The sequence below is a fragment of the Nelumbo lutea genome, chromosome 5, assembly GCF_056320005.1.
Source record: "Nelumbo lutea isolate HS-2025 chromosome 5, American lotus-T2T, whole genome shotgun sequence".
NCBI classification, from domain to species: domain Eukaryota; kingdom Viridiplantae; phylum Streptophyta; class Magnoliopsida; order Proteales; family Nelumbonaceae; genus Nelumbo; species Nelumbo lutea.
The window spans coordinates 237,387-264,800 of NC_142688.1; the positions used below are offsets into that span (position 1 = coordinate 237,387).

Genomic DNA, 27,414 nt, shown 5'->3' on the forward strand with positions numbered 1-27,414 from the left:
ATGCAGGTCGTAAAAATTAAATCCAAATACCACGGCCTGCTGAACACAAATTGGCTTAATCCTATCTCGCCTCGCGTGACAGATCTGCAAGGCTAGGTTACTTTAAAATTCAGGTATAAAGGGGCACTGGTTGTCACGCATCGATTGCTTAGTGCAGCAGCTCTGGGCCTGGACGCTGGCCAGTACATGAGTTGAGAATTTTATGAATCCTTACTTAATGCTTATGACAGCAGTAGAACATCTTTTTTCCAAATTTTGTGGAATTGAACATTTGCATGCAGAGGCACAAATAATTTCATTGTAAACTTCTGGTAAAAGCCAAAGTCCACTAGGCCCATGTTACACAAACTTGAAAAGGCAATTAAAACTAAACAAGGAAACATTTCGTTGACGAAGATGGAGTGGTTACATAAAGCACCATGTTCAAAAGAATCAATGACCAGGAAAGAATAAAATATCCACTATGCAATTTGCCACCTGGCGCTACTACTCCAATTCCAACTATTTCCCAAATCCAAATGACTGTAACAGTGACGCTCACGAGGGAGAAAGATGAACCGATTTTGCCATTTCAGCCAACTCTTTTCCACCAAGATTGGTGATGAGTACCATGGAGATGAAGTGCTTTGGTAGATTTCCAAATTCATCCTCTTTGAAATCATAAGCTTGCTGAAGTTTGATTGCTTCACAGTCTGCCGCTTCAGCCTCTGTTGTTAAAATATTAGCTTCTTCAAGGTCACCTAATTCTATAGCTCCTGAACTTTCCGCCATAGCTGCACCAGCAACTAAGCGTAGTCTCCCACACCTTGCCATTGCTGCCTCTTTTTCCTTGGATAAGATTAGAGCTTCAGTCTCTTGGAGCCCAGTGGCAGTACAATTAACCTCTTCCTCTATCTTCTCAAGCTCTAGAGTAGCCGTCTGCATCTTAGCCTGTATGCCTTCCTTTTCAACAGTCAGTGCCTTTGCTTCAGCAGCTAGGCGTCCAGCCTCCTTGAAATTTCTTGCAGTGGCAGCAACTTTTTTCTCTGCATCCAGCTCTGGGCCTCTCTTGTCTATGAAGAACAATCTCTGCTTAAAAGAAGCTATTTCTTGCTGTATGTTTGACTTGGTTGAAGAAAGTTCCTTCAATCAGTGGAAAGAAATAAACTTCATTAACTTCAGATCAATAGAGAATGCTCACTAGTAATGCATTACAAAACATAAATATATCTTTCAATCTGCATAGAAGATACATATATGAACCTTCATTTTTTCAAAGTTCTGGTGAAGCATTTTTCAGTTGATATTTACTCCTACATCCATGGGCCATTGCTTGGTGCTATGCTAAAATCTAGGTTAACCAAACATGAGAACATGTATCTGAGTCTACCCCTCCCAAGACCAGGATTGGATAATGTCCCTTTATTTACCACCACACCAATTTGTTAGTTTTTAAACAGTGTTTCTTCTGCTCAGGAAGCCTACATAAGAGTTGTTCAATTGGTTGTTGAATATGTATGATCTGGTAATTCAATATATCTGTTTTGGCTTACTAGATCATTTTTGGTGGAGGCTTGATATCAACATTGCCGTAAAAAAAAGGCTGTACAGCTCTCTAGGTTCTGGTATTTTAGTGTTGGAGGGTTAGTAGTGACCCAGTCTGGTCTCAGACATAACAGTTTTTTTATCAGTGAATAGTAAGATTTATTGAAATCTCAAACATAACAGTTCTGTGTGTCTATATTGAAAAGAGAACTCAGAAGGTCTGGAAGCAACAGCTTATTAAGAAACCTGTTTCAAGATCCCCCCCCCCCCTCCCCAGTTCTCCCGTTGGCTTTAAACTGGGATTTCGGTTTCCGTAGAGGTTTAAGAGATGATGAAATCTACTTGTGTTTCTGAACTCTTGCTTCTTCTAAATTGTGTGTTTGATCACACCATCTGATAAAAGGATTTGGACTCTAACACCAAGTGGCTCCTTCAGTTGTGCCGCTTTCTTTAAATCCCTTTGTTCCAACTCCCAACCCCTCCTCTTAGGTTTTCCCAGTTAAAGAAATCCAGTCAAGGCCATTCCTCCTCAAATAACCTTTTTCTGTTGGGAAGCCTATTACGGTAAGATCAATACTTTGGTAAACCTACAAAAGAAACAATCTTAAATGTGTTTATCCCCAAATTGGTGTATCTTGTGTTAAGTGAAGAGCGAGGATTGTTACCATTTGCTAATATCACGTTCTTTTGCTCCTAATATTTGGAATTAGACTTTAATGCTATTTGGGTGCAGGTGGAACTTACCCTCTGAAGTATAGCTGCTTTTTGAACCACATGCCTTAGGACAGCTGACAAAAAGAGGGATTTTAATGTGGAAGTGTATGACAGCATCTAGTTTTTGGACAATTTTGGAAGAGAGGAATTCAAGAATCTTCCAAGAAAAGGAAAGAAGCCTAGATGAAGTAAAGGAGTGTATCATGACAATGACAACTTCATGGCTGAAAACTTCAGATCTGTTTGGGAACTATTCCTTTGATGGTTTAAGGAGAAATTGGACAGCAATGGCATCCACAGCTCCCACAAAGAACACTCTACAAGCAGAATGGAAACCTCCCCCGGAAGTAATGGTAAAACTGAATTTTGACAGAAGCAGTCAAGGTAATCCAAGGCCCTCGGGTATAGGAGGGATTCTGAGAAATAAGGACAACAACATCATATCTTTATTCTCAGGACCAATGGGATTTGGTGACTCTACAAGGGCAGAGATACTAGCTGTGGTACAACCGTACAAGGAATACAAGCATATAGTCAACTAGGAGTGGAGAATTTGATAGTTGAAGGGAACTCCAAGGTGGTAGTAGACTGGCTGTCAAACCCAGAAACAATTTATTGGGGTTACAGGAATCTTCTAAAGAAAGTTCAATGGCTTACAAGGAACATGTCAGTTAGTTTTCGGTGGGTTAACAGGTCAGAAAATGCCATCGCTGACTCTTTGGCTAAACAAGGAGTATCAAGCTGACCTGTTTTCAGCTACCTTATAATTGTAATTCAGGATAGAATGTGTTTAATTGTTTAACTCTAAAGGGAGGTAACATCTTGTGCGGTCGTGCCTCCCTTTAGGTTGGTTGTACAGTTTTTCTATTCTATGCTTAATTAAATATCACCCATTTATCAAAAAATAATAAAGATTTGAATGGAATCAGTCAGCCTTATCGAGAACCAGGTCAGTGTAAATATTAATGAGAAGTGGGAGGAAAAGAACTCTATGCTTCCTCACATTAGTAGGTGGTTAATTGGTTCCTGTTCTTAAGTCTTGACCAAGTCTTTGAACTGCAATACAACTTCTTTTCATTGTCTTTCATAGGACTTGGCTATGAGGAAGACAATTTGGGTATGGACATGAAGTTGAGGGTCTCTATTTGATTAAAATATGTGATCAACATCCTATTGTAAATATTAATGAGGAGATTATATTCAAGCACTAGCATCTACCAATTTTTGGAATTTAGTTTTGTGAATAAACCCTAGTTGTTTCTAGGTCAAAGTAGAGAAGAAGAAAGAAGAAGAAGGAGAGGAGAAGAGTATTCGGCCAGACTAGAAGAGAGGATGTTCAAAAGCTACTCTCCTAGCCGACCCACTTGACTTTTATTCATGAAAACTTGAGTTACAAGAAAGACAATTTTGTCCCTCATAGAAGATGGGACACATAACTTAAACTCAGATACAATAGACATTTCACTTTCAATAAGATACACCATAATGACCAAAATACCCCTGACTTGAGCATTCTAACACTCCCCCTCAAGCTGGAGAGAATATATCATATAGTCCCAGATTGTTACAAATGTAATCTATTCTTCCCCGAGACAATCCTTTTGTGAAGATGTCTGCCCACTAATTTCCTAAGCTCACATGAGATGTAGTTATTACCCCACTTATCACTTTCTCTCTCACAAAGTGACAATCCACCTCAATATGTTTAGTTCTTTCATGGAAGACAGAATTGGATGAGACGTGAACAGCAGCTTGGTTATCACAGTATAGTTTCATGGGTTTGTCAATTGAGAAACCCATCTCCTGTAGTAGGTTCTTCAGCCATACTAGTTCACACATGGTATGGGCCATAACCCTGTACTCTGCTTCCGCACTGCTTCTTGCCACCACTGTTTGCTTTTTGCTCTTCCAAGTTACAAGATTGCCACCCAGAAAGGTACAATACCCACCTCCTATTTGATATAGAGCCAGCCCAATCAGCATCTGTGTACCCTACTATCTCAAGAGGTCCTCCTTTTTGGTATAACAAACCACGACCTAGAGCACCCTTTAGGTACCTAACAATTCTCAGAACAGCTTCCTAGTGAGGAACCCGGGGATGTTGCATAAACTGACTCACCACACTCACAGCAAATGATATATTTGGTCAGGTAATGGTCAGGTAGTTCAACTTTCCCACCAACTTTTTGTATCTTCCAGGATCATCAAATTCTTCACCTGCATCCACACTTAACTTGGCATTGAGTTCCATAGGAGTCTCTACTGGTTTAGCACCTAACAACCCTGTTTCTTCAAGTAGATCAAGAACATATTTCCTCTGACATAGGTTGATCCCCTGTTTTGACCTCACAACTTCTATTCCTAAGAAATACTTTAGCTTCCCCAGATCTTTCGTATTGAAGTGGTCCTGTAAGAATTTTTTCAGCATGTCAATTCCATTGTTGTCACTTCCAATTATGACAATATCATCCACATACACGACTAGCAAGATTTTTCCATCTTTTGAGTTATAGCTAAACACGGAATGATCAACCTGATATTGTTTCATCCCAAAGGCCTTCACCACTTCACTGAACCTATCGAACCATGCACAAGGAGATTGTTTTAGTCTATAGATTGCCTTTTTGAGCCTACACACGTTACCAGTCGCCCCCTGAGCAACAAACCCTGGTGGTTGCTCCATATACACCTCAAAAAGATCACCATGTAGGAAGGCATTTTTTATGTCAAGTTGTAGGAGAGGCCAATCATACATAGTAGCCAATGAGATCAACACCCGAACTGAACCAGTTTTAGCCATAGGAGAGAATGTCTCCATATAGTCCACACCATATAACTTTGAATAGCCCTTGGCCACTAACCATGCCTTCAATCGTTCCACACTGCCATTAGGAAGATGCTTCACTGTATAGACCCATTTACACCCAACAGTGTGCTTACCAGGAGGAAGGGTGGTGAGTTCCCACGTATGATTACGTTGTAGAGCAGAGAGTTCTTATTCCATGGCTTACCGCCACCTTGGAGAGACAAGAGCTTCCTATATAGTCTTGGGAAGGGGAACCGATGAGAGTAATGATATAAACTTGCAATGAGAAGCAGAAAGGTGAGCAGTGGAAACATAGTCTGAAATGGGATGAGAAGTACAAGTACGTTTACCTTTCCACAAAGTAATAGGGAGATGAAGATCTAAGGGAGAAGGAGCAGTAGCAGGATCTGTCAACGGGTGTTGAAGTGGAGGAGGAGCCGAAGCACTTCTACGAGTATACACTTGAGTAATTGGCGGCCTCTCTGTAGTAACTGGCATATGATGTGCATCTGCAGTAGGAGTGGGAGCTACGGGAAGGGGGTCCATAACCGGAACAGGAAGAGGAACCACAGAGAGAGAAGAAGAGACCCCGGCATTGGAGAAAAAAGGAACTAACTCAAAGAAGGTGACATCAGGGCACACAAACAATTTATGAAACTTAGGGTTATAACACTTGTACCCTTTCTGAGTCCTTGAGTAGCCAAGAAAAATACACTTCGTAGCCCGAGCATCTAGCTTGTCTACTCCAGGCCCCAAGTGCTGAACAAAACAAACACAACCAAAGACTCTTGGGGTGAGAGGAAAGGGAGACAAAGTGGGGAACAACACGGAGAAAAGAGATTGACTTCCAAGGATTGACATGGGCATCCAATTTATTAAAAAACAGGATGTAAGAACAGCATCACTCCAAAAGTGCTTTGGGACATGCATATTGATCATCAAGGACCGAGCAATTTCAAGAAGATGCTTATTTTTCCGTTCAGCTACACCGTTTTGTTGCGGGGTGTAGGCACAAGAAGTTTGATGAATTATTCCATGATGTTCTAGGTATTGCTGAAATGATGAGGAGATGTATTCTTTGGCATTATCGGAGCGAAGTATTTTCATATGAACACCAAACTGAGTGCGTATTTCAGCATGAAATTTCTGAAAAATAGAGAACAATTCGCTACGGTCTTTCATAAGATAGATCCATGTCATCCTTGAAAATTCATCAACAAAGATTACAAAATACTTAAACCCATTGTATGACACCACTTTAACTGGACCCATACATCAGAATGAACTAAAGCAAAAGGACTTGAGACACGACTATCAGTTCTTGGACTAAATGAGACTCGATGATGTTTTCCCAACTGACATGACTCACAATCTAATGATGAAAGATGACTCAAGGAAGGAACTAGTAGCTTCAAAGCCTTGAGAGAGGGATGACCAAGTCTACAGTGCCATTGGAGAGGAGTAAGAGATGACTGAAAAGCCACTGGAGGGCCACCACCATCAAGGTAATACAAACCACCAGCTTCATGCCCTCCACCAATCTTCGTCCCCATCTTGAAATCCTGAAACACACAAGAAGGATAGAAGGTTACAGAACAATTAAGGGACTTGGTTAATCTACTAACAGACATAAGGTTAAAAGGGAACTTAGGAATATATAAAACAGATGGTAAAGACAATGAGGAGAGATCAACATCACCAACACCACAAATAGGAGATGTAGAACCATTAGCAAGTGTGACTATCTGAGATGTGGAGGTGTGAGAAAGGGAAGAAAATACATCAGGAGTCCCAGACATATGGTCCGAGGCGCCAGAATCAATGATCCAAGGTGAGGCTTTGGAAGCTAAAAAAGTCATACCTGAATGAGCAAGTGTAGTTGTGTTCTGCTGAGATGTTTGAAGGAACTACTCATATATTGCCTGTGGTACATTCACCATTTCCTGCCCGGAAGCACAAGTGGGTGTGGAGGGGGTTGGTGCAGTTTGTTGGCTTTCAGTAATTGTGCTACTACTCTTAGATGTAACATGGTTAGCCCAAGTGTTGGGTGGACCGCGCAAATCATAGCAGAAATTAACTGTGTGCCCCTCTAAGCCACAATGTGTACATTTTCTTTGAGCATTACCCCTTCCTTTTCCACGGCCTCCCCCTGACTCACGGCCTCCAGTCCGGCCACTGGCCCGGTTAAACATGTGTCCACCACGGTTGCCTGGAGGACCATTGCTGCCACCACCACGACTACTCCCTTTAGTCACTACAAAACCAGATCTATCAGAGAAGCAAGAATGTTCCACTAGTTCAATGGATGTCCTCTTAAAACGGGCAAAAACTTCTTCAAGTGAGGGGAGAGCTGATCCCCCCAATATCTGTGCTCTGACAGGCTCATACTCAGCTTTCAAGCCCACAAGAAACCTAGTCACATCAAGCTGTTCACGTTGCTGTTGTTGGATCTGGACATCTGATGTTAGAGGGTGATACACATTTAGCTCATTGCGGATGTTTCTCAAGTTTGCATAATACTCTTCTAAGCTTTGACTTCCTTGCTTCAAATTGAAGTACTCTTGGTATAACTGATATACCCTAGTTGTGTTGTCTTGTCCAGAGTACAACTTTTTAGCATGATCCCAGATCTCTTTGGTTGTATCTAGGAACATAAAGTTCACACTAATCTTTGGTTCCATGCTGTTCCAAAGCCATGTCATTATTTGTGCATCATCTTGTTCCCAATCATTGAACCCAGGAGAATCAGATGAAAGTTTCTCCTCCCTCACATGTTTTACTTTCCTCTTGGCCTTCAAGAACACCTCTATAGATTTTGCCCATGGTACATAGTTCTCACCATTCAACTTGATGGATGTCATTTGAACACTTAGATAATCTGAAGAGAGCATGATGCCTGTTTTGTTGTCATTCCCAACTACAGTTGAAGCCATCTCAATTATGTCTCCTCTGAATATACACCACAATCTCACACTTGTCACAAGACTTATCTCACTTACAATACCACCAACCCACTATCTTCAACTGCACATTACACACTACTCTCTAAAGCTGAAATCATTTAGTCAACACATCAAACACTTGGACTGCACACTACAGGACCATTTACCACCAACACACCACTACTGAAATTACTCAGTCATTTCATTGAACACTTGTTCTGCATACTGCAGAACTGATTACACACAAGGTCTAGGGATTCACTTTTAAGCATTTGAAAAACATAGATATGTCAGCCACCACAACACAATCAACACCACACCACTGTTGACGTGGACATCAGCAGTCTACCACTCTTCTTTCAGCACACATGTGAGCAAGAAAACACTAAAAAAACATGGCCGATATGTGTATCAGTTTCACCCAGCACCACAACAACTAACTTTCGAAGCACACACACAAAAAAAAAAGCATTCACAGTCCATTTCTGAACACACGACAGCAGTGTCCATACCTGTATATGACCAGCCCTCTTCGTACACTGAATAAAGGGTCTAGTATACCACTTCAACGACCACCACAGCACCGGCCAGAGGCATTCTCACCTCCAAGCCCTCAAAACGACAACTCCTTTTCAGCCCTTTATCAAGTCTTCAATCAGATCAGCTGTAGGATGATGAAACCTACTGTGAAGCTAGCGGCGAACCCAGGAAGAAGGCAACAACAAGAAAACGAACACCAGACCTTAATGCTCTGATACCATGTGAATAAACCCTAATTGTTTCTAGGTCAAAGTAGAGAAGAAGAAAGAAGAAAAAAGAGAAAGAAGAAGAAGGAGAGGAGAAGAGTATTTGGCCAGACTAGAAGAGAGGATGTTCAAAAGCTACTCTCCTAGCCGACCCACTTGACTTTTATTCATGAAAAACTTGAGTTACAAGAACGACAATTTTGTCCCTCATAGAAGATGGGACACATAACTTAAACTCGGATACAATAGACATTTCACTTTCAATAAGATACACCAGAATGACCAAAATACCCCTGACTCGAGCATTATAACATAATAATATCACCCATTTATCAAAAAATAATAAAGATTTGAATGGAATCAGTCAGCCTTATCGAGAACCAGGTCAGTGTAAATATTAATGAGAAGTGGGAGGAAAAGAACTCTATGCTTCCTCACATTAGTAGGTGGTTAATTGGTTCCTGTTCTTAAGTTTTGACCAAGTCTTTGAACTGCAATACAACTTCATTTCATTGTCTTTCATAGGACTTGGCTATGAGGAAGACAATTTGGGTATGGACATGAAGTTGAGGGTCTCTGTTTGATTAAAATATGTGATCAACATCCTATTGTAAATATTAACGAGGAGATTATATTCAAGCACTAACATCTACCAATTTTTGGAATTTAGTTTAAAGCAGGGAGATAAGACTTTTGAGAAATATTTTCATAGATGATGGGATTGTGAGGAAATAAATATCTATCAATCAATCACCTCAGAGATTACAGTCAAGGAACAGCACAGAAAGGACTTGTATATGGCAAAATTTTAAGTTGAAGCGAAGTCTAAATATGAACAAGTCTGGTCTAAGATCTTGAGCAGCCTAGCATTACCACCTTTGGAAGAATTTTTTTTTCCCAACTTCAGCAAGCTAGTTTACCTTATACCTATAACAAACCAGTATTCTCTTGTAGTATCTAGGAATTGTGGTATCGCTAGAGGACATGGTCCTACTGGAAGTCAAGGTGACCCAATGGTTGGTGTTGGTCATAGGCATGTGAAGGAAAAAAATAATAGATTTTGTACTCATTGTGACTTAATGGGACAAACCATTGGATTAGTATAGACATGGAGTGCACTTATTTTTTGATAAGTACTTACATGGAGTACATTTTTTGACACATTTTAATTGTGAGGTCACACAATTGATTACTGTAGGACTGCTTGGGCAGTGTTTTGTATATCTGTGTACAGCAGTTTGTTGTACATGTTTTCTATTTTCTTTAATGATATATCACTTTATCTGTTCTTAAAATAAATTGATTACTATAGGCTGTTTGATGCCAGGGAGTTACATTAATCAAACCTCATTTCATTATGACACATTGATGTAGGACCAGCTCAATTCTAGTCCTTAGAGAATGTTGAATGATCTTCTTTGATCAGAAATTTATGGCTATTGATGGCTGTAATGGCTTCTTAAAGGAATAAGAAAGAAAATAGAGAGAGAAAGACGAGAAAAATACCTGGAATCATTCACAGGGTGCCTAGAATCACTCTAGGGTATGGGAGTCACCATAATTAGCATAAGCTGAAGAAAACTCAATAAGCTTCATTGCCTTAGACTCTAAACTCGTAATAATCCTAGGAGTCAAAATGTTAGACTAATAACAGTCCTAGGAGTCAAACAGTGACTCATAATAATCCTAGTAGGCGTCAAACTAAACTGTCATATCCTATTTCTTTCTTTTTTTTTTTTTTATCAGTAACAAGAAACTTTATTAATGATATTAAACTATGTGAAACTTAAGGTACAAAAGGGGAGGTAAAATGTCTCAACTCCCAACCAACAGAATACAAAGGAAGAAAGTCAAAAGTTAGCCCAAAAAATAGATTCCCTATTCACCCCTTGCTTGGCTAACCCATCAGCAAATGAATTAGCAGTCCTCTTTACCCAGCCGTAATGCAACACAATGTTCCTACTCAGCCGTTTGAGTTTTTTCTTCTCATTGTTATAACTCCATAAACCGCTGTCTTCTTCCTTTAGCCACCTAATCACCACCTTTGTGTCACCTTCAAGGACCAAACATCTGATGTTCAACTCCCTTGCTTTTTGGATACCTTCCAGGGCTGCAAGAATCTCAGCCTAAGAGAGTCTCCTTCTCCAATTGGGCCTGAGAACATAGCAATGATAGCCCCATCCTCATTCTTAACTTGGCAACCGAACAAATAACCATAAGGTGGTAACCAGTTTCCCCATCAGCTTTACAGAGAGTACACCTATTAGGAAGTAAACAAGAATTGGGTCTCTTTTTCTAAAGTAGATCATTTGTGTTAATTCTTTCCAGGAAAGTTTCCCAACAAAAACTACCAACTCGAGGAGGAATGGGCCTACTCCAAATTTCTTTAACCGGGAAGGGCAACCCGATAGGATCAGAAGGTTGAGATAATGTCTCAAAGAATGAAGCACAAGAGAAAATACCTGATGAGGAAGGAACTGAAAATCTGGTGTCCTTATTAGGATCCAAGAAGACATTTTCAAGAATGGCTAACAAATACATGATGTGGCCCAAGTCTGTATCCCTAATTGCCCTTCTCAGACCTAGGTTCCACCCAAAACCAGAAGGAGAGTTTGAAGGGCTTAAGAAGGAAAATATGGGTTTTCAAAGAGGGAAATTGGTCCATCAAAGGTGAGTCCGCAACCCAATGTTGTTCCCAAAATTTTAATCTATTACCAGAGTGAAGACCATACCTGATCCAAGGGGAGAAACTAGAAGCAACTTACATATGGCTTTCCAAGGAGAGGCAGTTGTAGCCCTTGCCAAAATTCCAGGTTCCCAACCATTGTCTTCCAGCCCATGTATGCTAGCCACAATCTTTGTCCACAATTTGTCTCTTTCCAATGGAAACCTCCATAACCATTTCCCTAACAATGCCATGTTCCTTTTCCTAATATTCCCAATCCCAAGACCTCCTAGTTTTTTACATCTAGTTATCACCTCCCATCTCACCCTATGGTCTCGCTTTTCCTCTCCAGGCTTCCACAAGAAATCCCTCATAAATTTTTCCAAAATGTTAGAAACCTTTGTGGGGATCTTACACACTGATAGGAAGTAAACAGGTAGGTTAGGGTTATCCCCCAAGGGGAGGCCTAAGTAAATCATAGGCCAATCCAAGGTAGCACAACCTAACACGCTTGCATATTCACTTAACTCCCTCTCCTTCAAATTCACACCCACCATACTACTCTTATCCAAGTTTACCTTGAGATTAGACATTTGCTCAAAGAGTTGTATTGCCAACTTTAAATTCGGGATCCAATTGATGTCCCTACCTTCACAGAACAAGATTGTGTCATTAGCAAACTGCAAATGTGTAAGTGGTACCTCCTCCCTTCCTACTCTCCCGCCTTTTATTAAATTCCTTGAGTCCGCTCTATAGATCAATCTCCCAAGGACATTAGTAATCATAGTGAAAAGAAAAGGGGATAGTGAATCTCCTTATCTTATTCCTCTCGAGACAAGGAAGAAATCCACCACAGTTCCATTCACCAAAATAGAATAGTAGCAGCTCCTAACATAGCCCCAAATCCATTTACACCAATTGTCTCCAAATCCAAAACTTTTCAACACCTCCAATAGGAAAGATCAATCAACCATATCATAAGCCTTCTCCAAGTCCAGTTTGCAAATCACTCCCTTCTTCTTGGATTTCCTAAAGCTCTCTAGACTCTCATTTGCAATCAAGATTTGATCGGTAATCTGTCTTCCCTTCACAAAAGCATTTTGGTTAGGTGCAATTATGGTAGGAAGAACCTTCTTTACCCTTAAAGACAACACTTCTGCAATTATTTTATACAAACCGTTCACCAAACTAATAGGTCTAAAGTCCATTGGCTGTGATGCCTCTTTCTTCTTTGGTACCAGAGCAATGAATGTGGAGTTCAAACCCAGGTTAATTATTCCCCTTCTGTGAAACTCCTCAAACACTAACCCTAGATCCTTCTCCACAATATCCAAAAAATCTTGATAAAAAGCCATTGTGAAACCATCTGAACCTAGAGCTTTTGTTCCATCCATTGAAAAAATTGTTTCCTTTATCTCCTCTAACTCAAATCGCTTTTCTAACCACTCTCTGTTTTCTGTACTTAGAGTCAACCAATCCAAACCCTCCAACCAAATCATTTCATTTAAAGGTCTTCTGAAGATATATTTGAAATGACTTACAAAGGCCTCCGCTATTTCTACCGGGTGGGATATGACTACTCCTTCAACTTCCAATTTTGAGATGAAGTTCTTCTTTCTCCTACCATTTGCCACTGCGTGGAAAAAACCCGTGTTTCTATCCCTCTCCTTTAACCATTTACACCTAGATTTCTGCCTCCAGCTTATTTCCTCCTTAAGCAATAAATCCTCCATTTGTTTCCTTAAACTCCATCTCCTCTCTCTGTCTTCTTCTCCAAAAAATCCTCTTCTTCCTTCATATCCAATTCTTCTATCTGCTCCATCTGTTTCGTTTTCTCCACTCTCCCAAACTCCAACCTGTTCCACTCCTTTATTTGGGATTTTAAGAACTGAAGCTTTTTGTGGAACCTCATTCCTTCCCACTGAACTGGCGGATTATAGTGCTCCCACCACTCCCTGATTTTCTCAGTGAAACCCGGATGTCCTATTTCAATTCAAAGAAGACTCAGTAACTTTAATCCTACTTGTACAATGACTGGAAAATTTTAAACATAAGCAAATGATAAATAGACAATCAAACCCTATCATTGGACCCTACAGAAAATTGTAAAATAACAAAACTACCCTTGGCATCCAATTCAGTTCAAATCTCAAGTATCATCATTATGCCATATCAGGAGATTCAAGACCAGTTGTAGGACCTTCTTCTTTCTGGAATGTCTTCAGGGGTGCTGCTTGATTCCTATCATACATCTACCCCACCCCCTGATTTTCTCAATGAAACCCGGATGTCCTATTTCAATTCAAAGAAGACTCAGTAACTCTAATCCTACTTGTACAATGACTGGAAAATTTTAAACATAAGCAAATGATAAATAGGCAATCAAACCCTATCATTGGACCCTACAGAAAATTGTAAAATAACAAAAATACCCTTGGCAACCAATTCAGTTCAAATCTCAAGTACCATCATTATGCCATATCAGGAGATTCAGGACCTGTTGTAAGACCTTCTTCTTTCTGGAATGTCTTCAGGGTGCTGCTTGATTCCTATAACACATCTACCCCACCACAACCATCTACCACATCCACATAACCAAAAGGTGACACAGCTACCATTTCCAAGGAGTATGCTAGACTTATAGCTGCTACACAGCCCTCTACTTCTTCCACAACTACTTTGGCACAGTCATCAAGTATTGGCTCCACCTACCTTCTTTTTGCCAAGTCTCCATGGGTCATTAACTATGGAACAGTCAACCACATGACAGGGTACTCAATACAGTTCTTCATATTCCTCTTCACAACAAGCAATTCTTACAAACGATACCTCATTACATGTGTTTATAGTTGGAAAAGTTAGCCACACTCATTACTTGTCATTGTCTTCAGTCCTTTATGTTCCTCAGTTTCCATTTAATTTCATGTCAATAAGTAAGCTTACCAAATCACTACTTTGTTGTGTTACTTTTTATCTTTCTTATTGTGTTTTTTAGGACCTAAAGACAAAGAAGCAAGTTGGTGGAGAGCTTTAATTAGGTGGCCTCCATTATCTAGATGCTGGCTTGGGTAGAGCAGTATTGTACTTGTCATTACTGTCTGATACATCTCCATTATCTTTACACAGTTTGCATCCTTCACATCAGTTAGAGCCATCTCTTGATTGTGAAACATGGAAGTTCAACAAGTCTCATCAAGCAACATTTCCTTAACAAGCTACTAGTCAAGTGTTACGTCCTGCTCAACTTATACATTATGATGCTTGGGATCCTTGTCTAGATGTTTCCTATTTGAGCTTTTTAAGTATTTTGTCACTTTTGTGGATGGCCATTCTAGAGTCATTTGGTTATACTAGAAAATGTTTGCATGCTTTGCAAACATTTATGAAGAGAATAGAATATTATGCCATATACTAATGTGGTATTTAATGCACTATTTACTTAAAAGAGAAAAAATTGAGCAGAATCAACAATAATATTTTACTCCTTTTGGTAGATTATTAAATACAATAATTGATGGATAGTTAAAACCAGTAGAACCAATATAAATGGCCTAGCTTTGCCTTTTAAGGTAAGATGATCAATATGTCAACTGCACTCAGCAAATGCTACAAAATAGGGATCACATGTTGTAAGTAAACTGGTATACAAAATTGGCACCAAGGAAAAGGAGAATATTCACCAAATGCAACAAACCTGCAGAAAAGCTCTTGCAGCAGAAATCTCTTGTCTAAGGTTCTGAACATCCTCCAAAATTTTCTCCTCAGTCTTGGCAAGCCTAACTTTGTCTTCTCTGCACTTCAAGATGGACAATGCTAGACTCTTTCTTAGGCCAAGGAGTTCTTGGCATGTTTTTGCTTCATCCATGGAAACGCTGGCAAGTTCCCTGAGTTTTCCTCCAATCTTTTCTTCTTGAGAAAGGATGCAATCAGCTTGTTTCTTTTTCATGGATAAAGCTTCATTTTCTGACTCTACTTCGGAGAGAGCTGATTTCAGGCTATTGTATTTCATATCAATGCTTGACTGTGCATCACGAAAACCAGAGACTGTGTTCTCAATCCTTTTCTCAACGGCTTGGATATTAGAATTGTTGTCTGCAATCTCTGCTTCTTTCTGTCTTACTAAATTAAGCAAGTTCTCCAGTTCCTCTGTCAGAAAATCTTGTTTCTTACAAAGAAACTCTTTTTCTATTCTGTCATCCTTGATTAACTGTTCAATGGAATCATTTAATCCCAAACATACATCACTTATTAATTGTGATTCAATTTCCAATTCCATCTTCTTTACCTCTAACACTTCAGTTGATGATTGCCATTCATTCATCTCTTTTAAATGGAGTGATTCTGCATTTTTCAAGATTAAATCTGCATTTCTGGCAGCGTCCTGATAAACAAAACCAATATCAGGAAACACCAGGTCAGAGACAACCTGATAGCAATTAAAAGAAATCAATCCTAACACATTGTACCCTAATATTTGCATACCTTACTAAATTTGGTATTTCCATGTCAATACTGACACCAAATATTCAGCACCCCATATAGGTGGGATAAGGCATGGATGATGATGACAATGAATAATACTGGCACCAAATATTCCTAAAATACAAGTTTTCATCTTTTACCAAATTTGGTATTTATTGGCTGCCTTAGAAACAAGAGGCTTTAAATAAGTTGGCCAAAACAAAGTATATGACATGTAAATTTAGTACTAATAGGAGTGTAAATCAGGATACATTTAGGATTGTAAAGCCTGAGATAACTAATGTGACCATTTCCGGTACCTTGGTTCAATAATTCATAACAAGGGAGAGATTGAGGAGGCTGTCATCAAAGAATTAAAACAGGATGGGCAATGGAATGTGCATCTGGACTTTTATGTTACAGGAAATACCTCTTAGGCTAAAAGGAAAATTCTATAAAACAGTTGTAAGGCCAGCTATGTTGTATGGAGAAGAGTGTTGGGCAGTCAAGAAAGAACATGCCCAGAAAATGTGTGTGGTAGAAATGCAAATGCTAAGATGGATGAGCAGAAAAACTAGAAAGGATAGGATCAGGAATGAAGTCATCCATAGGATGGTAGGAGTAGCCCAAATGGCTGATAAGATAAAATGAGAGAAAGTAGACTAGGATGGTTTGATCATGTGCATAGAAGACCATCAACAACTAGAAGACAAAAAGTCTCCGTGTAGTGGTCACCACAAAGTTGCGGTTGAAGAAGCTGAATTTTGATGGTGGCTGTGTGGGTAATCTGGGACTATCAGGTATTGGTGGAGTAATTAGGGATGAGAAAGGAAATATACTCTCATTGTACTCAGATCCAATTGGGCAAGGTGATGTATTCAAATCAGAATTTTTAGCAGCAATTTGTGGGGTGGAGAAAGCAAAAGAATTGGGTGTTGAAAAACTGATTACGGAAGGGACTCAATAACAGTTGTGAGTTGGCTGAAAAAGGGAGAAGGAATAACTTGGAATTTAAGGAACGATTTCAGAAGATTCAAATGGCTATCTAAAGAAATGATGATTCAAGCCAATTGGGTTAGAAGATCTGCAAACCATTTGGCAAATAGGCTAGCTAAGCAAGGGATTCAGAGACAGCCTATGTATTGGGCTCATTTGTAATATTCTCAAACAAATTTGTTCCCTTTGGGTCTGTTGTATCTTTTCACAACTTCCTGTACCTCTTTTTTCTAATTTTAATGAAATCTTTTTTTGTGTTGCTGATAAAAAGAAAAAAAAAAGGTCCATCAACATCACCAGTTAGAATTAGTGATTTGTTACAAGTTGAAAGGGCTAGAAGGGCTAGGGGTAGACCAAAAAGGACATGGATAGAAGTAGTAAGAAATTATTTGAGAACTAATAATTTAACAGTGGATATGGCTTTAAGTAGAATGGATTGGTGAAACAGGATTCATGTAGCCGACCATATAGTTGGGATAAGGCATGGGTGGTGATGATGGTGATTTATTTTCAATGAAAAGAAATACAAATATTTTTACTATAAAAAAAGAAAAAAGAACTCTGTATTTTCCATAAGTATTGGAAAATGTAACTTATTTAATTTGTCATTGAGAGAAATTTCTTATGGGATGAGTGAAAAGATAAGATTCCACTATCTTCTTCAAAAAAAAAAGATTAAAAAAAAATACGACTTCACTTGGTAATGTAGCAACAAGGTATACAAGCTTAGAAAGATGGGAGCCTTGGGATTTCAAAGCTTAAGGCAAATGAATGAGGCTCTCTAAAAGAAATGCCTTGGAATAGGATGCTCTAGGGAGAGACCGATGGATGGAAGCCATGGTACATGTAGGATTTAGGATACTCACAGGTCTCACCAAGTTATCACTTCATATGGTGAATGTGTGTAGAAAGGGATATAGAACACAAAGAGAGATATGAAATAACCAGTGGATGCATTGGATGATTACCAAGTGGTTGATAATATACCTCCAAGACTGGAACTTCTTGTTTATTTTCAAAAAATGGAACGGAGAAAAGGATTGATGATCTGAAGTAGGAAGAAATTGTCTCTAAAACTGTACACATTGAGACTAACTCAAAATAGTGAAGTAAAAACATTTTCTTTGAAGTTAGAGGTGGAAAGCCAAACCTTTAGACATCATTTCTTCCAGCAAGATTGATGAATTCATATGGTTGTTGGAGAATTTAGAGAAAACTCTGTAGACAGAACCAATGGAGATTAAAGTTGGAGGGAAAACCCCAAAAGCATGTTTATGGTTAGATTGTTCGAGAACAATCTGATCAGGGGGTAAGTAATGTTTCGTTGAACCGAGGAAGACTTGAGTTCTACCTATCTCACCTAGGTGGTGGCTTTCAGCTGGATTTTGACATTTGGGAAGACCTAGGGAAGATGATATAGCTCAAGCTTTGGTTAATCACTTCAAATTAGTGTATGACAACCCAGGGAGACCTAGTGAGAGCTTAGAGGATTTGGAGTGGAGGGTGGAAGATAGTGTCTTATTGGAATCTTTGGAAAGAAGATTTAAGGCCCAAGAAGTGAGAAATGCAATCTTCTCCATGGGTTGAGCTAAAGCTCCTGGGCCTAATGGTTTTTCAATGGCCTTCTATCAAGATTGTTGGGAGATAACTAGAGAGGATTTGTTGGAGGTTTTTGAAGAGTTCTATGAGAGAGGCAAATTTAACTCGGGAAAAAATGCAACTTTTATTGCCTTGGTTCCTAAGAAGAAGGGCGCTCTCCAACCAAAGGATTTCCGACCTATAAGCCTGGTGGGAAGCATGTATACGATCATCTCTAAGGTCCTAGCGCTAAGATTAAAAATGATCCTCCCATCTCTAATCTCACCATATCAAGGGGCCTTTGTAGAAGGAAGACAAATTGTAGATCAAATACGTATTACCAATGAATGTGTTGAGGTGAAGAGGAGGAGAAAGGAAAAGGGGTTGGCTTGTAAATTGGATATTGAAAAGGCATATGACATGGTGGACTAGGATTTTTTACTAGAGGTTCTCAAGCGGAGAAGGTTTGGGGAGAGATGGTGCAGTTGGGTAAAGGGATGCATTTCTTCATGTCATTTCTCAATATTGGTGAATGGTGTAGCTAGGGGTTTCTTTCCTGCAAACTTGCAAAGAGGGGTATTAAGCAAGGAGATCCATTGTCCCCATTCCTCTTTACCCTAGTAGCTGATGTGTTGAGTGCCATGATTTCGAGGGCCGATGCTAACAATTTGATAAGAGGTTGGAGGATTGGTAGGGAGGAGGTGGTGGTCACACACTTACAATTTGCAGATGACATCATCTTGTTTTGTGACGGGGAGGAAGGGGAATTACGGAACTTAAAGAGTCTAGTGCTTCAATTTGAAAGGAAGTCCAATCTTAAAGTGAATTGGGGAAAAAGTTGTGTGGCAGGGCTCAATCTAGGCAGAGAGGAGGTGGATTCCCTAGCTAGGATTTTGGGGTGTGAAGTGGGAGCTGGCCTTTACAATATTTGGGGCTACCACTGGGAGGGAACCCAATGGCTGAGAGTTTTTGGTACCCTGTAATTGAAAGATTCTCCAAGAGGTTAGCAAATTGGAAGAGGAATTATGTCTCTTTAGGGGGTAGGATAACCTTAATCAAGTCAACCTTAGCCAACCTGCCAGTTTATTTCCTGTCTACCTTTAGAGTACCAATGAAAGTAGCTAACCAATTAGAGAAGATAATGAGGGATTTCTTGTGGGAACCAAGGGATACTAAGAAGGATTACTTAGTGAAGTGGGAGGTGGTTTCTAGGAGTAGGGATGATGGAGGCCTTGGGTTAGGAAATATAAGATTAAGAAACATGGCTTTGCTGGGGAAATGGATTTGGAGACTAGTGATGAAACAGGACAGACTTTGGTCTAGAGTGATTGTTAGTATTCATGGATTGGTAGATAATGGCTGGGATGCAGGACTCATCCCTGGAGCTTCTCAGTGTTCTCCTTGGAAAGCTATTCAAGGTATTTTGCCTCTTATGCTTCCTTATTTCAAATATGATGTCTACGCTGGAAATAAAGTCTTGTTTTGGGAAGATGTTTGGGTTTGTGAAAACTCCCTTAGAGATAGATTTCCTTCTATTTACTCCTTGTCTGAAAACAAAAGAAAAGTGATCTCTTCAATGTTTGTTGATAACTCATGGGATTTGGGCTTGAGAAGAGGTCTAAGGGATTCTGAAATGGGGATGGTTGATGATTTGATCACTCAGTTAGGGAAGTCTTTCTTGATCAGTCCTGTAGAGATAGCAGAATTTGGAAACCTCTGGTTTTTTCAACTGCTCTTCTTTCTATAACATTTTGCTTCAAACCTCTAACCTTGTAGGGAACTTTCCTTCAAAGGAGGTGTGGGGTAGCCCTATACCCCCTAAAATTCAGGCCTTTTGTTGGGAAGTGGTACTTCAAAAAATCAACACCTTGGATTTATTGCAGAAAAAGAGGCCAAATATGTGCCTCTCCCCCCATGTTTGTCGCCTATGTTTGGGTTCTAGTGAGACAATTTCACATTTACTAATCTCATGTCCCTTTGTGTTCTTTATTTGGTCTTGGTTCTCTTCTCTCTTTGGCTACAGGTGGACTCCCTCCTCAAGTGTGGTGAACCTCTTTGATCCAACTTTTTACAGGCAACCAACGGTTTGTGGAAGGATTATGTGGAGAGCCACTAGAGTTGTTGTATTGTGGTCAGTGTGGGAGGAAAGAAATAATAGGATCTTTAAAGGCAGATGTAGATCCAAGGAAGAGGTTGTGGAAGGAATAACTACTAAGGTTATGGTTGAAATCCTGTGATCTTTTTAAGGATTTCTCAGTTGAAGACATTTATAGAAGTTGGGGTATTGTGGCATCTACTACTACTTCCAAAGCTATGATACAGGAAGTTTGGTCCCCACCAGCACAACAAAAAGTGAAACTGAACTTTGATGGAAGCTCTATAGGTAATCCAGGCCCATCTGGTATAAGAGGTGTTTTCAGAGATAATGAAGGCAAGATAATGGCTTTGTTTTCAGGTCCAATAGGAGTTGGAGATTCCTTAAGAGCGGAAATCTTGGCACTACATCAAGGTGTAAAACTGGCCAAACAGTTGAGGCTACAACAGATTGAGATAGAGGGAGACTCCAAGTTGGTAATTGGGTGGATGCAATCAAAGCAGCTGGGAATTTGGCAATATAGACAGCTGATAAGGGAAATTCTTAGCATAACAAGGGAGGTGGGTGTTTGGTTCAAGTGGGTAAGGAGATCAGCAAATGGTTTTGCTGACGCCCTAGCAAAACAAGGGACTGCAAGGGAGAGTCTTTTTTGGGCAATGCTGTAATGTTTGATGTTTATTGGATCAACCTTTTCTAATAAGGGTTGAATTCTGTATTTCAGGTTAATTTATCTCTAATGAAAGTTACCGTTTCTGATAAAAAAAAAATACCTACATAATGGATAAATAAAAGAGGGAGTTCAAGTAAACGCCTTATATGTAGGAAGAGTGAAGATGATGGCAAACATTTGTTCTTTGACTCAGCTAATGCAATACATGTTTCTACATTTACGTTTTTTCCATTTCAGAACTTTCATGAGGCAAGAATCACTCAAATAAGCATATATTATAAATCACCTAAAAAAGCATTCAAAATATGAAGTAGATTTGCTAATTGAGGACCAGGTTAGTCAGTTCACCTCCGCAAATCGTTCCAACAATGACACGCCTTCTTCTTCAGCTGTGATCTGCAACTCTAGCACCTCCTGCATCTTCAGCTCCACCAAGTCGCAATCCGCTTCAGCTTCCCTCAATGAATTTACAACACTTTCCTTCTCCCTTTCTGTTGCCGCAAAGCTCTCGCTAACCCGTTCCGCCCTCTCGAAATCCTCGGCTTCACAAGCTTCCTCCAGTTCCCTCTCCAGCTGCTTGTACTTCACGGACACCATATTCACGTCTTCAGACGCCTTCCTTCTCCTCCTTGCCACCTCCTTCCTTGTTGCCAAAACAGAAGAAGCCAATTTTCGTGTTTGCTCCAGCTTCTCAGAAATTTGAGCCCTAATTTTCTCCCATTTCTCCTCGGTTAGAACTCCCGCCTCTTGTTTTGATTGCAAGGATAATTCATTATCTTTCCGCAAGTCTTGGTTACTTGCTCGTACAGGTGAACAAGAAAATTCATCTTTCGAATTGTTATATGAGATCTCGGTGACCGTCACTCCCGGGGACAGTTCGGAATTGGAATCTGAAAGAAGGCAAGAAGATTGTTCTGCAGAAAATGAGAGATGGTCTTCTACAGTGGAGATATATTCTTCTGAGATTACGGGCTTGGAAGCTCTTAGATCGACAGGTCCTAGTGGTAGTGGAAGTGGTGGAGGTGGAGATTCCAATTCTACCAGAGAAGTGGATTCCGTGAGGGAGAAAGAAGGGTAATTGTGATGGTCGTCGGAAACTTGGGTGTCTCTGGCGTATCCGATCCTTATGCCAGCTCTTTTTTTCTTTCGGGAAATCTGGCGAGAAACGGTTGGAATGGCTGTTATTACAGTTGAAGAAGAAGAAGATGACGACGACGACGATGATGATGATGATGATGATGATGACGACGACGACGACGACGTTGTTGTTGTGACTGTCAACGGGGAGGTATTGGGGGATTCTTGCGAGGTGAGGGGTTGGAGAAGAGGAACGACAGTTAGGTCGGAAAACAGGTTCTCGTCGAGGGGGAGAGATGTGGATGAGGACGTTGATGGGAAAGAAGAAGGAGTTTTGTCCTCACTATCGTCGTCTGGGGTGATCTGCGAAGGGTTGAAGAGCACCATACCCTCGAATAGAGAACCCATCTCTTCTTCCAGCGACATTTCGAGGATGTCAAATTGTCGATCCCAACTCAGCTCTCACTTACGTTAACACTCCTCTGGTATTGAGAGTTTGAGACTCAATTTTGGTCTTTTCGGTTATTGAGAGTTTGAGACTCAACTTTGATCAAAAAATGAAACTCATTGATTGAGAAAGGGTGTTTTGTCACCTAAAGAGGCACAGATTTTCCACAGTAGCACAGGATTTTTAACCATAAGCCGATTGCGATGGATAGTCTTGGCATATTTTTAAGGGTAAAATACAGAGACCTACACTGTACTCTGAGGGTATTGACAGGTGACAATTAGTTCTCCAAGTCCCATTTTTATTTGCAACACATCTATGAAAAAACTTTTATTTGCGACAAAGAGGTATATGTACTTTGAAATTCAACGTTTTATTAGCATTTTTGATTTTTTAGGCTGCGTTTGGAAGGAGTGTAAATGCCGGTTCAATGCATTATTGCATCCCGGTTCACAATTGCATACGTTTGGAGTCGTCGTAAAAACACCCTTAAGAACGATGTAAAATTGCAAATATGTCAGGATTTACATCGATCTTGGGGTGAAAAACAACTTCGGTTTTTTCGAAGTAAAACTTTACGCCCTTCCTTCATCGAGGGAAATAGGCGAGGAGTTTACCCTCATCCACCACCAGCACGATGCAGTCGAGTAATGGCGACTTCCGAGTCAAGTTTACCCTCATCTGAGCGTCTGTTTGAGTGTTCGAGGCTCTAGATATTTTCCCATTCAAGTCGTTGGCGACTTCTACATTCGATCTGAGTGTTTGTGTATCTAAATCTGCATCAATAGCCAAGGAATAGACGCTGATGCTGATCTGCGTCGATTTGAGTTTACCCTCTCCAGTCCACTCATTCTACTATTCTAGCGCTGATCTGCAACTCTCTCTCTCCGACAGGCGACAGCTTTCTCTCTGACATTTTTCTCTCCTGTGGCTTTCTCTTTCCAATGGCTATCTCTCTTCTGCGAACTGTGATCAATCATCCAAAGACACAAAATCATTGTAATAGGTAATATACAACTTATTGTTTTCTTACGGACTAGATCTGTTAACGAGTTAATTTTTCATCGCATATATTCATTGATTAGTTAATAATCTTTTTTTAACATAGATTGTTGTTTGTGCAAACCGATTGGATTCCATTTCTTTTTTGTGGCGTTTGGTGATATCAAGTCTAATTTAAAATTAATCTAAACAACTTGAGTCTGTCCCCTTTATATATTAGGCACATCCACCCATTTAATCAGATGGTGGAATCCCCTTTATACAACAGTTTAAAGGGGACAGAATCCCACCCATTTCTTTGGAATCCCATCCATATAACCTCTACCCTTTGGAATCCAAATGTTGTTTGATGATATTCAAGTCTAAAAGGGACAGAATATATGCAATCGGATTAGATCTACCTTAGGCACTTCCACCTGAAACGTTTCCACCCATCTGATTTCAAAGGTTAGGTTCAAGCTAATCCATACCTCCCAAAACCAGGGAAGTCACAACATATGAGGCTTTGGTTTGGACAGTCACACCATATAAGGCTTGATTATTTTCACTATTAAAAAAAATATATAGAATTGTTCAGTGTCCGTGTACTAGCATAAGCACATCCTCTATTCTTTATTTAAGACCAACAAACTAAATCATGCTTTCTGTAGCATGATGCATTTGTATTTGGTGGGAAACTAATGAAAGGTGTTTCCAAAATAATGGTTGGTAAATGGAACAGATATTTTAATCTACTTTCATGATACTCATGATACAGTGGCAGAATTTCAGATAAAAAATATGAAGACAACTAAAAAGCTTGAACCATTATTAGAATCTTCAGCTTTCATATAACCCCGCAACCTCCACTCAATTTTGTGGATGGCCAAAACCTCCTCTAGTCAGTGTGGTTTCTTAATTACAATATTTCAGTGACTAGAGATAGATTGGGATACAATAGTTTTCCAATAAAACATGATGAGCATCCTCTTATAGGCCATACAATAGGGTGTGGTAGTGGCAACTATAAATTTATTTTTTAATCGACTTTTTTTGGATATGCTTAATGGGGTGCAAGTACCCCCAATATCAAGGTACCTCCATATGTGTAACTGAAATGGATTCAATTTCAGTAGCAACAGGTTGCTTATTAGTTTGCTTCTTATAGTCCACATTAGCCCTTTTATTGGAACTTTTTGTCTAAACTATATTGAGGTGGCATCATTTTATAGGAGACTACTAACCTTATTAGTTTGCTTCTTATAGTAGAGGTGGTAAGCAAAGGTCCTCAATTTCGCTCGAATATGTAGTGATGTAGCAAAAACTGAATATCATATTCTATAATACCTCTTTTCATTTAATGAAACCAGCATTTACCTATCCAAAAAACTTCCAAATATTTTGCTCTGTTACCTTTTACTGGATAGAGAAATTTGACCTTTCTGAGTCAGATTAACACATTAACAAGGTGCACAGGTGAATCAATTCAAGTAGATACCATGTGGCCACAGGTAAAATGAAGTATTGCTGAAAACAAAATGTAAAAAGATACTAGGAAAACAAAAGGATGACTCATATTTTGTCACTTGAAACAGCAGTAAACAAAAGTGAAAAGGAACTCAGAGTTACTAAATTCCTTAACCCAGATTGGGCAGAAATAGACAAGAAAAGTAAAGCTCACCAGGAAATTTTCCTTGGCACCATATGTTAATTGTTTGGGTTCGCTGTATAACAAATTCAAAACATGCAGCTCATTGTCTCTTACATAGGCAAGCATATTTCCATCTGCAGAGAGGTTTGGATCTATGATTGGCGAGCATGGCATGCTAGGCAGTTTAAACTCTGGTTTAGAACAGGAAAGATCCTGCAAATAAATCTGATGATACAAAATCAAAATCACTAAGGAGGGAAAAAGACATTTAGATACTATAAACAGTTTTTAGACAACCATCTAAAAAAGTCAATTAATCCAAGTAGGAAAATCACAATGATTACCAACTACATTGCTGCAGTACCACATTAATATAGAAAAATTCTTTTTTATATCAGCTAATATAAATCCAGATTAAACCAAGTTATCAACAAAGATCAAACTAAAGGGCTAAAAGAAAAGGCAGCTTCCAATTCAAAAATATGCATTTCAACACCATACATTGTTTCTAAATGAAAAGATCATAGGTTTGAGTTAGGATAACTGCAGTAAATACCAACTGCATCATTAAGAGTACCACACCATCCAAGAAAAAGATCTCTAGATTAACCAACTAAAGGGCTAAAAGAAAAGAGAGATTCTAAGTGAAAAAAATGCAACCAAACATCGTAGTTTTTAAGTACCAAGTTACTAGGTTTAAGGTAGGATAACAGAAGCAAGTACTAATTGCATCATGGAGTACCACATCAATGTATACCCCACATTAAACTAACAAAAGTAGTAAAAAGTTGAAAGAAAAAGGATTCAAAAATATGCAGCTAAACATCAAATATAGTTTATAAGCAGGAAACTAATAGCCATCAGTTTGTACAATTAGCAAAGGATTAAGTTTCATAATTCAAACAGGTTAAAAAGACTCTCCCAAGTACCATCTTGTGAATTGGGATCATATTTGTAAGTCTCAGTCCAAAGGTAGTTTGGGAATAAGACATATAAAGTCTTTCAACTTTGCTTTACTGGGAAATTGGCTTTGGAGGTTCTCTGCTGAACCAGATAACCTTTGGGAGGCTGGATTACTGCCATTGACTTATGGCTGTGGTGTGTGGAAAGGAATCTGTTAAGTTTCCACACATTTCAGAAGGTGCATCAGCTATAAAATTGGAGATATGGTATAAACTCAGATTTTGGTTAGACCCTTGGATTAGGGATCACACTCTTATAGAGTTGTTTCCAACCTTGTATAATGTAGCAACAGACAGGGAAGTCTTGGTAGCTGATTCTTTTTTGCTGATTGACAATTGCATTTGTCGGACTCCTTTTAGAAGGGGCGTTAATGATTGGGAGTTGGTTGTGTATACATACTGTGTTTAAAGATGATACTTTTAATAGTACTTTTTTGAGGATTGTCTTTTCTTTGAGTCCTTTAACAACTTCTCATTGTCCAAAGGACCTGTTTTGCTTGAATATAATGATGCTTTAACTTTTCTCAGAAAAAAAAAAGTATTAAAAGCATATCAGCATCATATGATTCATATCCTATTTGGTTTTCTTAAGAACAAGATTTTTGATATCTTAACCCTTCAAAACACAAAAATACATTAATGAGCATATCAACATTTTGAAATCATGTCCTTTTATCATTTCTATGATGATGAAAGCATTCACATATGAATAAATAAATATCAATTAGGTAAGAGAAAGGTTGTTCATCCATGATACCCAAATTCGATGTTTATGTGTAAATCCATATCTGACACCTTGCCTAATGGTTTCCTTGTCACTGCATTATCTAATCCACATTTTTTTTGTTATTGTGGCAGCTTTGGAGGCTCAGTGTCAGTACACGTGGACGGGACAACCTCACCGGAAAATACCAGATTCTGTAGAATATGCTGCAGAGAGACTTCATCTTCAAAAGTGATGATTCATAACCATAAATGACAACACAGAGCGAGAGAAGGTTTGAATTTATAGAATGCATGCATATGGTGCATGTGCAACTTGTATAGAAAGTTACACTACTGATTTAAAGAAAATGGAATATGGTTTCCCTTGGTTTT

General features: G+C 39.3%; 1 protein-coding gene and 1 long non-coding RNA gene across 2 annotated transcripts; one reads left to right on the forward strand and one right to left on the reverse strand.

Moving 5' to 3' along the window:
• Window positions 1–270: 270 nt before the first annotated feature.
• LOC148849670 (neurofilament light protein) lies at window positions 271–23,266 on the reverse strand. Its single transcript, XM_088946447.1, has 3 exons — window positions 21,546–23,266; window positions 15,092–15,778; window positions 271–1,122 (listed from the first exon to the last, which is right to left on the reverse strand). The coding sequence occupies exons 1-3, from the start codon at window positions 22,698–22,700 to the stop codon at window positions 538–540; spliced, it is 2,427 nt and encodes an 808-aa protein (XP_088802573.1). The 5' UTR covers window positions 22,701–23,266; the 3' UTR covers window positions 271–537.
• Window positions 23,260–27,414, forward strand: LOC148849671 (uncharacterized). Its single transcript, XR_016099569.1, has 2 exons — window positions 23,260–23,728; window positions 27,175–27,414. It is a non-coding gene; the product is annotated as an uncharacterized LOC148849671 (long non-coding RNA).

Coding starts and splice junctions, on each gene's coding strand:
- LOC148849670 (XM_088946447.1), bottom strand. CDS start 22,700: ATGTCGCTGGAAGAAGAGATGGGTTCTCTATTCGAGGGTATGGTGCTC. Junction 15,779..21,545: donor TGTTGGAACGATTTGCGGAG/GTGAACTGACTA, acceptor TTTGTTTATCAG/GACGCTGCCAGAAATGCAGA. Junction 1,123..15,091: donor CTGCAAGAGCTTTTCTGCAG/GTTTGTTGCATT, acceptor CACTGATTGAAG/GAACTTTCTTCAACCAAGTC.